Source organism: Trachypithecus francoisi, unplaced genomic scaffold (genome assembly GCF_009764315.1).
Source record: "Trachypithecus francoisi isolate TF-2019V2 unplaced genomic scaffold, Tfra_2.0 Lachesis_group5, whole genome shotgun sequence".
Lineage (NCBI taxonomy): Eukaryota > Metazoa > Chordata > Mammalia > Primates > Cercopithecidae > Trachypithecus > Trachypithecus francoisi.
In genome coordinates this window covers 3,899,187-3,912,978 of record NW_022681470.1, presented here as the reverse complement: position 1 = coordinate 3,912,978, position 13,792 = coordinate 3,899,187, and the positions used below count along the sequence as shown (strand labels likewise).

The 13,792-nt window shown below is 44.0% G+C and overlaps 1 protein-coding gene across 9 annotated transcripts in view; it reads left to right on the top strand.

Annotated features, from left to right (window-relative positions):
• The window catches only part of CATSPERE (catsper channel auxiliary subunit epsilon), a 176,075-nt gene that overhangs the window by 120,610 nt on the left and 41,673 nt on the right, over positions 1–13,792 (top strand). For 8 of the 9 annotated variants that reach the window (XM_033198650.1, XM_033198652.1, XM_033198653.1 and 5 more), the window contains 3 exons: positions 277–310; positions 381–460; positions 9,334–9,433. In XM_033198650.1, coding sequence (XP_033054541.1) covers positions 277–310; positions 381–460; positions 9,334–9,433 — 214 coding nt within the window. Of the gene's footprint in view, positions 1–276; positions 311–380; positions 461–3,333; positions 4,804–9,333; positions 9,434–13,792 lie in introns of those variants that run through there. The other variant, XM_033198657.1, reaches the window with a different exon arrangement.

The following is a 13,792-nucleotide window of genomic DNA, read 5'->3' as shown; positions in this document are numbered from 1 at the left end:
TGTAGCCTGGAATGAGTTTCATACAGTTTCTGAGAATAGTACCAGATCTACAAAGAGAGGACAGTAATTCACACCTTAGCTGTTGTAAGAGCATGTTAATATGTTTGTACATATGTGTAGAAAGTGCCTGGAACATAGTGAGTGCTCAGTATTTCATAATTATATTTATCTGTTTGACCTTTGTGATAGCTCCTTACCTAAACAAAGTCACGGGTTTAGTTTTTAAGTCTGAAAATAGGAACGAGAAATAAATAATGAGGAATGTCTTTTTTACAGGTCATATCTGAGGCATCAGCCATCTAAAAACTTGGTAAGAAAACTATAAAATTTTGTCAATGGACCAAATATATAAAATCACTCAAGTATTTTTCCTTTTCTAGAAAGTAAGATATATTTGGAAAAAATATGGCTGCCCTCTGAGGCTTGACTTCACAGAAAAGTTTCAACCGGTGGTTCAATTGTAAGTATATTCTCATCAACATTTTTAACTTATATTGACAGTTTCAAACTAAGAGTATGAAAACAAGACTAATCGATCATGCATCTAACAACACGTATTTTTGACACTATTCAATATATGTGAGACTTAGTTTTCAGTACAAGTTATACAAAGCTGGGCTGTGATGGTCCCTGCATGTTGAGGGACGTTACCGTCTGGCAGCTGAAATTTCAGTGGGTAAGAGAGCTGAGAGCCTGCCGACCCAGGGAAGCCCTTGCTTTACCAGCTCTGAATCTCTCCCCAGGCTCCCACCAGCACCCCTGCCTGTTTGGTAGGAACTACCTTCCCCAGGTGATATAACTTCTCTTTCCACAAGCCAATGATAAGTGAAAGCTTATAAGGAAAGAAACTAGATTGCCAACAAGTACATTGAGGTCATTTCAAAAATATTATCCCTAGGTCGATTTTTTTTTTTTTTTTTTTTTTTGAGACGGAGTCTCGCTCTGTCGCCCGGGCTGGAGTGCAGTGGCCGGATCTCAGCTCACTGCAAGCTCCGCCTCCCGGGTTCACGCCATTCTCCTGCCTCAGCCTCCCGAATAGCTGGGACTACAGGCGCCCGCCACCACGCCCGGCTAATTTTTTGTATTTTTAGTAGAGACGGGGTTTCACCGTGTTAGCCAGGATGGTCTCGATCTCCTGACCTCGTGATCCTCCCGCCTCGGCCTCCCAAAGTGCTGGGATTGCAGGTGTGAGCCCCTGCGCCGACCATCCGTAACTCAATTCTTATAAACAATATTTCAGCCAGGCACGGTGGCTCACACCTGTAATCCCAGTGCTTTAGGAGGCTGAAGCAGGAGGATGGCCTGAGCCCAGGAGATCGAGATCAGCATAGGCAGCATAGCAAGACCCTGTCATCACAAAAATTAAAATAATTAGCCAGGTGTGGTGGTGTGTGCCTGTGGTCCCAGCTACTCAGGAAGCTGAGAGGGGAAGATCACTTGAGCCCAGCAGGCAGAGGATGCAATGAGCCAAGACCGCACCACTGCACTCCAGCCTGGGCAACAGAGTGAGACCTTGGCTCAAAAAACAAAAACAAATAATATTTCATAATAAAAATATGAATGAAATGCTATTAGGAAGACTTTTCCAACTGATTTCATATTTGTTTGCTTTCCTCTCTGACTTTATTCTTATATTTTTGGTTTATTATTATGGAAGTTATACAGCTTGTGACAAAATTTAAAATATAGAAAAATATGAGGTAAACGACTCACATGTCTAAATTTTTGGCTATTGTAAATAAATAATAGTGAATATCCATTCATGTACATGTTTGGTCACTAGTCCAGGTATGCTGTTAGGATAGATTGCTGGCAGTAAAATTCCCATGTCTACAACACCAACAAAATTTTCTTAGTCAAGGCTTTCAGCTTTTGGGGACCTCTTAGGCTGCAGACAGCTTCTGAGATCTCTCAGGGTGGGTAGGTACAGAAATAATGAATAAGACGCTCCAACTTAATTTTGCTACCAGAAATTTTCCCACTGGGATCCTGCAGGCCTCTGCCAGCATGGTCTGGCCCCTACCTGTTGCCCGTGGCACTTCTAAGATGCTACCGTGTGCCCTTTGCTTCTTAAATCATACTCCAGCAGTCCATCTGTCAGAGCTCCCCATGCTCTCCACGCTCTCCGGCTAATCTGCTTGCTTTCTTAGTTTTGATCTTCTTCTAGACACCTAATCATGCCACTGCCTTTCCTGGGCACCCAAAGCACTGCTTTCCCTACCAGAGGCCTAGTGTGTCTGTGTTTTTGTGTTTGTTTGTTTATGTAATGCTTAACCCCCCAAGGTTAAAAAATCTTACTCTTCTCTCTCAGAGAAGTGCACACTTCCGTTCATCATTGCTAAACACCTACTTTGCACCAAGAACTGTGCTAGGCCCTGGAAATGGAAAGATAAGTGACAGGATTTCCACCCTGAAAAGCAGAAGAGTCTGACAGAGCAGAGAAACATATGCACACATACGCTGAGTGTAATGATAGAATGGAACAGTGTGGGTGGTTAGGATTGAAACGCAAAAGATTCCAACCCAGCTGTAAAGAGAGCGGGGCTCTGGGAAATGTTCCAGAAGACTTGCATTTGAGCTGAGTCACTGAGTCTTAAGGATAATGAATATTTTGCTAGAGGCAGAAGAGGGAAGGAGAGAAGTGAGGAGAGTAATGTTGAATTCTACTGGGTCAGTCTTTCAAGTAAAACAGATAGTTGGAGGAAGAAAATGTATAGTTCAAACGATGTGATGTTGTTGAGGCAAAAATTAGTCACGAAGTCTCAGGAGAAGAGGCCGGGAAGCTAGCTAGGTGGATTCCAGACCATGGAAGGCCTTCTATCAAGTCTTACGGTGGAATGGCATGACCAAATATTTGCTTTAGCTAGTTCTTTCTGGGAGAGGTGTAGAAGACGAATTTCAGAGAAAGAAATCTAGGTAGGAGACCAGCTAGTCAACTGTATCAGTAGTCCTGGTGAGGTAGGAGATCAGCAGGACTTGCTTTCACAACCCTGCCGATCAAAACAGGATGTAGCCAAGAAACTGGCCAAAACCAGCTAGCACTTAGAGTTATAATGCATTTGCATAAGACATTCCCACCAGCACCATGACACTACAAATGCCATGGCAATAACTCAGAAGTTTTCTTATATGGTTCCAGAAAGTCCCTGCCCCCTTCTAGAAAATTCTTGAATAGCCCTCCCCTTATTTAGCATATATATAGGAATAGTATAAATATAGCTAGCCAGCTATCCATGAGTGCTACTCTGCCTATGGGATAGCCCTGCTCCGTCTACAGAGCAGCCATTCTGCTGTACACTTCGCTCTAATAAACTCTCTTTCTTTCACCATCAGCTCAATCTTGAATTCTTTCCTGAGTGAAGCCAAAAACCTCCCAAGCTGAGCCCCAAGTTTGGGGTTCACCTGCATCACTAGGAGGAGAAAAACAGATGACTGAAATAGCAACAAGGACAAAGAAGAAGAATCCTGTATATAAGAAAATTAGTGATGAGACACACTGGGGCCTGTCGGGGGTGGAGGCAAGGGTAGGGACAGCATCAGGACAGATACCTAATGTATGCGGGGCTTAAAACCTAGGTGATGGGTTGATGGGTGCAGCAAACCACCACGGCACATGTGTACCTATGTAACAAACCTGCACATTCTGCACATGTACCCCAGAACCTAAAGTAAAATTTTTAAAAAAAGAAAGAAAGAAAATGAGTGATTATAATAGGCAGGACTTGATCATTGATAGATGTGAGTGGTAAGGGAAAGAGAATGAGGAACATGAATGACTCACAGGTGACACCAGTTAGAAGGGATCCTCCATAGACTTCCACCACCATATCTGTCTGTCCTCAAGCAACTGTACCAGGAACTCTGTCTGCCTTCCTGTCACTATGGATGAACTGTCTGTGTATCTGTCTAAGGCCTGTCCCTCCATTTGTAAGCTAGATCCCCACCGGTTTTCCTAATCAAGAACATTGCTCCTGAAATTCTCCTTCTTCTCCTCCATCATCAACTTTTCCCTCTCTACTGACTCATCCTAGAAATACACAGGTCTTTCTCCCACCAAAAAACAAAGCAAAACAAAATCAACAAGCATGTTCACAAAAAAACACCAAAAAACCCTGTCTTGACCCTACTAGCCCTTCAGCTTCTGTGGTCACTGTCATCAACTCTTCTCCCATTCTCTCCCAAATTGCCCTCAGTCTGGCCTTTGTGCTCACCACTCTATTGGCACCGCCAGCCAACATGAGCCGTGCCCTCCATTCAGCTAAACTGATGGTCAATGCTCAGGTCCCACCTTCCTTGATCTCATTGACAAGAATTGACATGGTTAATCATTTACTCCTACTTGAAATATTTTCTTCATCTGGCTTCCAGGATAGCTCATTCTCCTGTTTTCCTGCTTCCTTGCTGGTAGCACCCCCTTAATTACTTAGTTCCTCCCTGATTTCTTTTTTTTTTTCATGATCTGAGATTTTGTTTTTAATTTTCTTAAGTCTTATGATCACCTATAATTTATAATTTTGTATATAACTCCTCTACTTTAATCCTTCTAATAAGTTGGCAAAGCGCCACTGCCAATCACACATACACAGGAATTCTACAGTCTTATGTTTTTGAATGGCTGTTTAATGACAATCCTAAGTTAAAAGTCTGACTTAGTAAAGAGTCTGAAAGTAAAGTTTAACTTGCTACTATTTCTTGTCACACTGACTTTTAAAAGATGACAAGGTCATCTATAAGTGTGAGAAGTGTTTTTATTTGATACGACACATAAACCATTAAAATGGGCCGGGCGCGGTGGCTCAAGCCTGTAATCCCAGCACTTTGGGAGGCTGAGACGGGCGGATCACGAGGTCAGGAGATCGAGACCATCCTGGCTAACATGGTGAAACCCCGTCTCTACTAAAAAATACAAAAAACTAGCCGGGCGAGGTGGTGGGCACCTGTAGTCCCAGCTACTCGGGAGGCTGAGGCAGGAGAATGGCCTAAACCCGGGAGGCGGAGCTTGCAGTGAGCTGAGATCTGGCCACTGCACTCCAGCCTTGGCGACAGAGCGAGACTCCGTCTCAGAAAAAAAAAAAAATAATAAATAAATAAATAAATAAATAAATAAACCATTAAAATGCCCTTCAATAAGTAAAAGGCAGCATTTTAGATGCAGGAAATTCTAATTAGACTGGCAGAGTTAAGACCAAAAACATAAACATTGCGACCTTATCTTCAGCCCTTGCCTTTCACAGGCAAATGAACACAAATTAAATAAAAAAAAAAAAAAAAAAAAAAAAAAAACAGGTGAGTCTTGCTTGGTTCTGAGACAGGGCAAGGATTTTTCCAATATTAAAATATATTCAAATAACTAGTTATACACATCTAAATTAAAAACCAGTTTTTTTTCAAGGGGCAGATGAGGGGACAAGCGGGGATGGGCGAGGCTGAGGCGGGAGAGTAGTCTACTGGAACGGCACTATTTGGGATTCTTGTGGCAGCGTTTGTTTCTAGAAATAACTTATTTGTCTCTCTGCTACTACGAATCACTTGGTCAAACTTTTTGCTTCCAATTCTCCTAAGATAATGAACTGAATACTAGAGGCCAGCGACAGAGGGGCAGCTCAGTAAGGCCCACGCCCAGTTCCATTGAATGATGGCACACATAGGTGATAACTGGGCAGCCGATCAGGTATTCATCAGAGGTGAATTTAGCTGCTCACTTTGAGACTCTGGCAGACTCGAATCAATTAAGCTTTGAGAATCAGCAGCATCAGCGGCAGGGGTGGCCACTGGGAAATTAGCCCATAGTCTAGGCCTCTGGATTATAATAAATGCCTTATCGTTATAGGGAATGGCTCAGGTACAAGGCTCGGCAGAGTTTGACCAATAAAAGGACGATAGATTCACTGTCCAACACTCATAAGAAGGAAGCCAGTCCTGGGAGTGTGATCCAGCTGGGAACCGAAGTCATCACAGCTGGATTCAGAGTCCCAGGGCTCGCCTCACGCTTACTAGCATTTGATGATGAGTCTATTACTCTCCAATCCCAAACTAGAATTTAGTGCCACAGAAGCAACCCTGGAGGAAACAATGGGGCAGGATTTCTTTGTTACCCTGCAGGGAGTTCAGGAACAGATATTGTGGGTGTTTTAAGGGTCCTGAGGATTCGCTTTAGTCAGGTATGATAAGGTATACAGACGCGGAGATGACCATCAGGAAGGAAGTGTATTATACATACAGATCCCTGGAAACTGGGGGCAAGGCACGCCCCACGGGGCCACACGTGGAAACGCCAGGGTCAGTCAGGAGGCAGAGGGAGTGAGGGGGAAATGTGGGCAGAGCCTTATTGCAGTTTCTGTGGGAAGGAATAGGAGAGGCAGGGTAAGCACGTTTGAAATTGGCTACTTTGAATAATTTCAATGGCGCTCTGGGGACTAGGGACTGTCTCCTGGTTGTAGGGTGTCTGCCTCTGGGGTGATGAGGGTAGGAGGATAGTAGCCCAGGGCTACTAATAAAGAACCCCCTTTCATAGGCAGGGGCTCCTGGAAGAGTTGTTTGCTATCTCTGGGAATTGGCTGACCTTCCGCAGACCCCCCAGAGAGCACAAGGCCCCAGAAGTTATGGCATCAGAATACAGAAGATTAAAGCCATGGTTAATACAATGGGATAGCCACAAGGATTCGTCTAATAGGTTTGCAGGTCCACAGAGAGGCCTCTTTCCCAGTTCCCAAAATGGAACTGCCATCGTGGGGAGGTTACAAATCGCAAGGCAGAGTTGCCAACTAGTAACATTTCTGCATTTCTGAGGCTTAATTAGTATCATACCCTACATTAAAGAACATTCATGAAAATAAGCCATACTTACATAGACAAGTATTTTGTCAGATATTTTCAATGATATAAATTAAACATTATGAAAGATCTTTACAAATCCAGAAATTATGGGTCATGTAATTTACACTTATTGCCACTAGATGACACTGTAGCGTATTGCTCTTGCGAAAGATGCCAGCTCAGTTCAATTAAGATTTTGTTTTTTTCAAATAAAACATATGGCTTGCACTAGTTCTTAATAATTTAAGAATCTGGCCAGGCGTGGTGGCTCACACCTGTAATCCCAGTGCTTTGGGAAGCAGAGGCGGGAGGATGGTTTGAGGCCAGGTGTTGAAGATGAGTCTGGACAACATAGTGAGACTCCCCATCTCTACAAAAAATTTTAAAATGTACTGGGTGTGGTGGCACATACCTGTAGTCCTAAAATTAGGAGGATCCCTTGAGCCCAAGGGTTAGAGGTTATAGTGAGCTATGATTGTGCCACTCCAGCCTCTGCAACAGAGCAAGACCCCATCTCTAAATTACCTATAAATAGTAATAATTCAATAGTCTGGTGACTTTGGGAAAATGCAATCAAACATTCTGTTCTTTCCAAAGCTCCTAGAATTAGAGCTTTGCTAAAGCCTGACCCAAATCTCTGAAACTATACAGAAATACGCGTGTGCCTACACACGTGTGTATTCATCTGTTGGGAAAGGGTTCCAGAGCTCTCAGTAGAGTTTTTGAATTTTCTGTGGCCTTCTTCCCTATCAGAAAAGAAGCCAAACACCAATACTCCAATCCCTAGCTAGTCATGCTGTTTAAGAACTAACCTTCTGAGTTCATCTCTTCATGACTTCTCAAAACTAAGTAGGATGGAAAGGTACCTATTCTCAGGTACCACTTTTTGACATTTGAAATTTTTGTCCCCAGTTTGTGAGAATGGGACTATAAATGCTTTGAATAACAAGGGTTGGGTGGTAGCAAGTTTAGCAGACCTAGAAAGCCAGATACAACTGCGAGGTGAAGCAGAGATGGGGCAGTGAGTCAGGAGACGCTGTCAAGGACCGGTTATTTTGGATGATAGAGACAGAGAAGTGAGTGCAGCAAGAAGTTCTATCAGATGGAGAAGGTGGGGCGACAGTCCCAGAGCCAGCAGCCTCGAAACAAGTGCCTGACACTAAGGTCCTAAGTGAAATTCTACCCAACGGGCAGGGGGCACAATTTCATTCAGAAATATGGGAGTAACTGATGGAGAAGCAAAACATGCAGCCATTCTTACGGTCACAAGTTCTGGTGTGCAAAGGCACGACTTTATCAAGAACTGAACTTTTACCTCTGAGCTCAAGCCTCTGTGTTCACATGGTGGCAGGGAGAAAAATATTAATATGAAGCACTACAGCTCTTTTGAACACTCACTGAGTTTGAGGTAAATAAGGCCAATGGGGCCTGTGTCTCCAGCCCCAGCATCAAAGCAGGGGCAGCCAGTCCATCTTGGAGTCCCTTCGCCGGTGTCTGCTATTGACAGAAGTTGTCGTCCATTCTCTGAGCATGGGCTAGGCGTGACTATAGATCCAGGGAGCGTACAGGCTACATCTGCTTCTCAGTCCCACCTCAACTTACCGACATCACTGATCCTTCCAGACTCAGCCACACCATCCAGCTGGTTCCTCCTACGGGGAGATCTGCAGCATCTCCGTTCTCATCACAATAATTCTGTGGTTTCATTCTCTAGTACGTCTAGTAGATAATAGGCAGCCAATGAATATATGAGCTACAGGACACCAGGGCATCCTGCTCTGCCCTTTCTCCATCCATCACATCCTGCCATCCTTCTCCCTGCTAACACCCATGACAGCAGTGCCTAAGCTACCCTCACCTGATCAACAGATGGACCCTGTCCAGTGAAGAGAACTTAGAGTTCCAAATGGTCAAAAAGTAAAACATTTCTCCTTTGTTACTATCAGGTTTTATTTTGAGAGGTGAATGAAAGAACATCTGTTTATTTCATCCAGCTGTCAAAAGACACCTAAACAATAGGTGCTGTTACTATTTTACAGAAAAAAAAAATCAAGACTTCAAGAGTTTAACTCCCCCAGAGTTACTTTATCACTTTATGAAGTGATAAAGACAGGATTTAGGCCGGGCGCGGTGGCTCAAGCCTGTAATCCCAGCACTTTGGGAGGCCGAGACGGGCGGATCACGAGGTCAGGAGATCGAGACCATCCTGGCTAACATGGTGAAACCCCGTCTCTACTAAAAAAAATACAAAAAAACTAGCCGGGCGAGGTGGCGGGCGCCTGTAGTCCCAGCCACTCGGGAGGCTGAGGCAGGAGAATGGTGTAAACCCAGGAGGCGGAGCTTGCAGTGAGCTGAGGTCTGGCCACTGCACTCCAGCCTGGGCGACAGAGCGAGACTCCGTCTCAAAAAAAAAAAAAGACAGGATTTAAACCTCAGCACTTCTGACTCAGAAGTTGGAACTCTTAACCCCTCTATTTTATATTAAACTAGTATCTTTCTGTGTGTTGTTTCTTTCAGATTTGATGATAATGGCTACGTTAAAGACGTTGGAGCAAATTTCATAGTGTGGGAAATACATGGCAGGGATGACTATAGCTTTAATAATACTATGGCACAGGTATGGCATCTTTGGATTTAACCAGAATTTAGCATGCAACTAGACAATGTCTTTCTGTTTTAAATTTATAAATAAGCAATCTAAGGCAAATAGAATAAGGCAGCAGTGGAAAGGAAAAAAAATCACCTCTAGATTAAATTATATGGCTACTCAAATTCATTTATGAAAAAAGGAAGTTGTTGTCACATAAGACAGACATAAAGGGGTCAGAAAAAAATAAAATTACATTTATAGTAGGATGACGCAACTCTGAGTCTTCTTTTCTCTCCAAACGGTATTCGGTGTTTGAGTATTTATGGGTCTGCCTTTGGCTTTAGGACGTTTATCACTTTTGCACTAAGTCAAATGGACACTCTGGGCTTCGTCTCCACTTGACTTCTCGGCATCATTTGACCCTGCTGACTTTGACTTCAATGTCCCTACACTCTGCTGATTTCCTTCCACCCTCCATGACGAATTGCTCTTGGCTTCCCTGGTGAATCTCCCTTATTCTACCCTTTCACTTTGTAGGCCACAGCAAAGTGTTCTTGCCACTCCCAGTCAACACATTTCCCCTCCCTGTGTGGGCCTTTCTGCCCTGAGGACCTCCTGTCGCGATGGAGCCTCCCTAGAAGTTACCAGCACTGATTTCTAATATTCCCCATAGATTTCACTCGGAAAACAACACAAAAAAAAAAAAAAAAAAAAAAACAGGGATGGCTCTTTCCAAAGTAATGTTCTTATCTACCAGACACCTTAATTATCCAGAACTATAACCCACCTAGATGGCAGCCAAGAGAACTGAGTTCCACCTGCCGCTCCCCAGAGTATTGCAAGAATTCTTTCTTTTGTTTTTTGTTTTTGCTTTTGTTTTTTTAAGAGTCTCGCTCTGTTGCCCAGGCTGGAGTGCAGTGGTACAATCTCAGCGCACTACAACCTCTGCCTCCTGGGCTCAAGCGATTCTCCTGCCTCAGCCTCCTGAGTAGCTGGGACTACAGGCACATGCCACTACACCTGGCTGATTTTTGTGTTTTTAGTGGAGATAGGGTTTCACCATGTTACCCAGGCTGGTTTCGAACTCCTGACCTCAATTGATCCACTGGCCTCGGCCTCCCAAAGTACTGGGGTTGCAGGCATGAGCCACTGTGCCTAGCAATTGTTTTTCAATTATGTAACCAAATGCATCCATCCCACCACACATTCCATCTATACTTGTTCAGCACCTAGTATGTAAGTTCTCCTGTCTGCTTCCTCTGCACAGTCTCATCCCTATACTATTGTATCCATCTTCTCCCTTGGTCCAGACTCCTGTCACTCTCTTCCTTCTCAAACCTTTCCATTATGCCTCAAGGTTAAGTGCTGTAGATCCTTCTTCAATAAAAGTGCCTCAGAGGATAACCCTTTTCCTACAGTTCTATCGAACCAAGAGTACTCTTTCTCTCACCCCATATACTTAAGGGTGAGATTTGGGGTTGATGTTCTCCCTCATCCATAGTATCATTCCTGCACTTGACCTTAGCCAAAAGGCCACTAAGAGATATTGTATCACTTCCAGGTCATTGTCTCTTCGCTGTAAGTATAACTCCATTTGTTTGAGGCTCCTGCCATTCAGTCGACATCTATGCCATCCCTACTTACTGGTACCATACACTCAGAACTGGATCACTTTTCCTCCTGCCCTGAACACAATCACCATTGACTTCTGAATTCTGCCCCCCATCCTACGGGGGTATGGCTGGGAAAGTTTCTAAACAGAGACTACATTTCCCAGATGCATTTGCGTCTAGGTGGGGCCATATGACTGGTTCTCATGGCTGGAATATGAGCAGAAGTCATAGGTGTCACTTCCAGATGAAGTGCCTAAGAAGGAATCACGTGAACCTTCACGCCTTCCATCATACCTTACATCAGTGTATTATACCAACAAGCAAGGCTGACGTAGATGAGAGCTGGAATGCAAGGGGCCACTAGACATTTTTAAAAGCCTTGGTTCCTAATTCACAGCTTTGAGGAGAGGCATCGTCAGAACCATCTAACCAAGGACATCTGCATTGGGCTGTATGTGATCAAGAGTTAAACTTGTTGGCTGGGCAGAGTGGCTCACGCCTATAATCCCAGCACTTTGGGAGGCCAAGGCAGGCTGATCACAAGGTCAGGAGTTCGAGACCAGCCATGACCAACATGGTGAAACACCATCTCTACTAAAAATACAAAAATTAGCTGGGCATGCTGGCACACACCTGTAATCCCAGCTACTCTGGAGGCTGAGACAGGAGAATCGCTTGAACCTGGGAGACGGAGGTTGCAGTGAGCTGAGATCACGCCACTGCACTCCAGTCTGGGTGACAGAGACTCCGTCTAAAATAATAATAATAATAATTTTTAAAAAAAGAATTAAATTTGTATTCTGTAAATCTCCTGAGAGTTGGGGTTTATTATTGCAGCATGTAGAGACTATCTTGACTAATAACTAATATAGCAGCCCCCATTAAAACTACATTTAAGGATGGGGGCATGGTGGCTCACACCTATAATCCCAGCACTTTGGGAGGTTGAAGGGGGACAATCGCTTGAGCCTAGGAGTTTGAGACTAGCCTGGGCAACATAGTGGAACCCCTTCTGCACACACACACAAATTTTGAATTAGCCTGGTGTAGTGGTGCACACCTATAGTCCCAGCTCCTCAGGAGGTTGAGATGGGAGGATCGCTTGAGCCCAGGAGGTCAAGGCTGCAGTCAGCTGTGATCATGCCACTGCATTCCATCCTGGGTGACAGGGCAAGATCCTGTCTCAAAAAAAAAAATTGCATTTCAGTTCAAACAGTTTACCCTCTGGCCTCAACCCCCAATCCTTTAGCTCTCTCATTGTTATTCACACTACTCCAGGCTCCTACTTTGTCTCACACAACCTGGCCATCTGCTGTATTGAACCCTCTGCTTTCTCCTTCTCTCTCTCATGTTTCCTCCGTTCCCTTCCTATCCAGCGTGAGCTCCATAGTTCAATTCTCCAGCACCATCTTGCCAATATCGATTTCTCTGAATCTCTATCTATATCTCATTTTTTCCAGTATTATTTCTGCTTGCTGTTATGGCAGCTTGAGACACCCATCTTTCTGCTTTATCCATGCCTGTATCTGAGTTGCTCAATTCCTATCTTGGAGCTGATAACTTTCAGAAAAAAATTACAGCACTTCAGGAGGCTGAGGCAGGTGATCACTTGAGGTCAACTCCAAGACCACCCTGGCCAACATGGTGAAACCCCGTCTCTACTAAAAATACAAAAATTAGCCGAGTGTGGTAGCACGTACCTGTAGTCTTAGCTACTCAGGAGGCTGAGGCAGGAGAATCACTTGAACCCAGGAAGTGGAGGTTGCTATCAGCTGAGATCGTACCACTGCACTCCAGCCTGGGCAACAGAGCAAGATTCCGTCTCTAAACAAATAAATAAATAAATAAATCTTAGAAAATTATGAAGAGATAGAAACATCCTTCACCTATTGAAATATAGATACAACAAATTTTAGCAAACATTGTATTTAATGGTAAAAATTTGAAAACTTTCACTTGGAAATCAGGAACAAAACAAGGGTGGCCGTTGACACCACTTCTTTTTTGTTGTTGTTGTTTTGTTTTGTTTTAGAGACAGAGTCTAACTCTGTCACCCAGGCTGGAGTGCAGTGGTGTAATCTTGGCTCACTGCAACCTCTGCCTCCCAGGTTCAAGCGATTCTCCTGCCTCAGCCTCCCGAGTAGCCGGGGTTACAGGCGCGCGCCACCACACCCAGCTAATTATTGTATGTTTAGTAGAGGTGGGGTTTCACTGTGTTGGCCAGGCTGGTCTCAAACTCCTGACCTCTGGTGTTATCACCACTGCTATGCAATACTATTCCTGAAGATCTTTGTAATAAGAAAAAAAAAATAAAAACAAATAAAAGGTATAAGGATGGGAAAGAAAAACATAAAACTGTCATATTCACAGATGACACAATTGTTCATGTGAAACAATTAGAATTCATAAGTGAGTTTAGAAATTCTCCCAGCCAAGCACATGCCTGTAATCCCAACACTTTGGGAGGCTGAGGCAGGAAGATGGCTTGAGGCCAGGAGTTCGAGGCCAGCCGTGGCAACATAGCGAAGCTCCATCTCTACAAAAATTTAAAAACTAAAAGTTAGCCAGGCATGCTGGCACATGCCTGTAGTCCTAGGTACTCGAGAGGCTGGGGCAGGAGGATCACTTGATCCCAGGAGCTCGAGGCTGCAAGTGAGCTATGATCTTCCCTGCACTGCAGCCTATTCAACAGACTGAGACTGTCTCAAAACAAAATTCTCTCAACACAAGATCAATATACAAAAAATCAATTGTCAATAATTCCTCTGTTTAC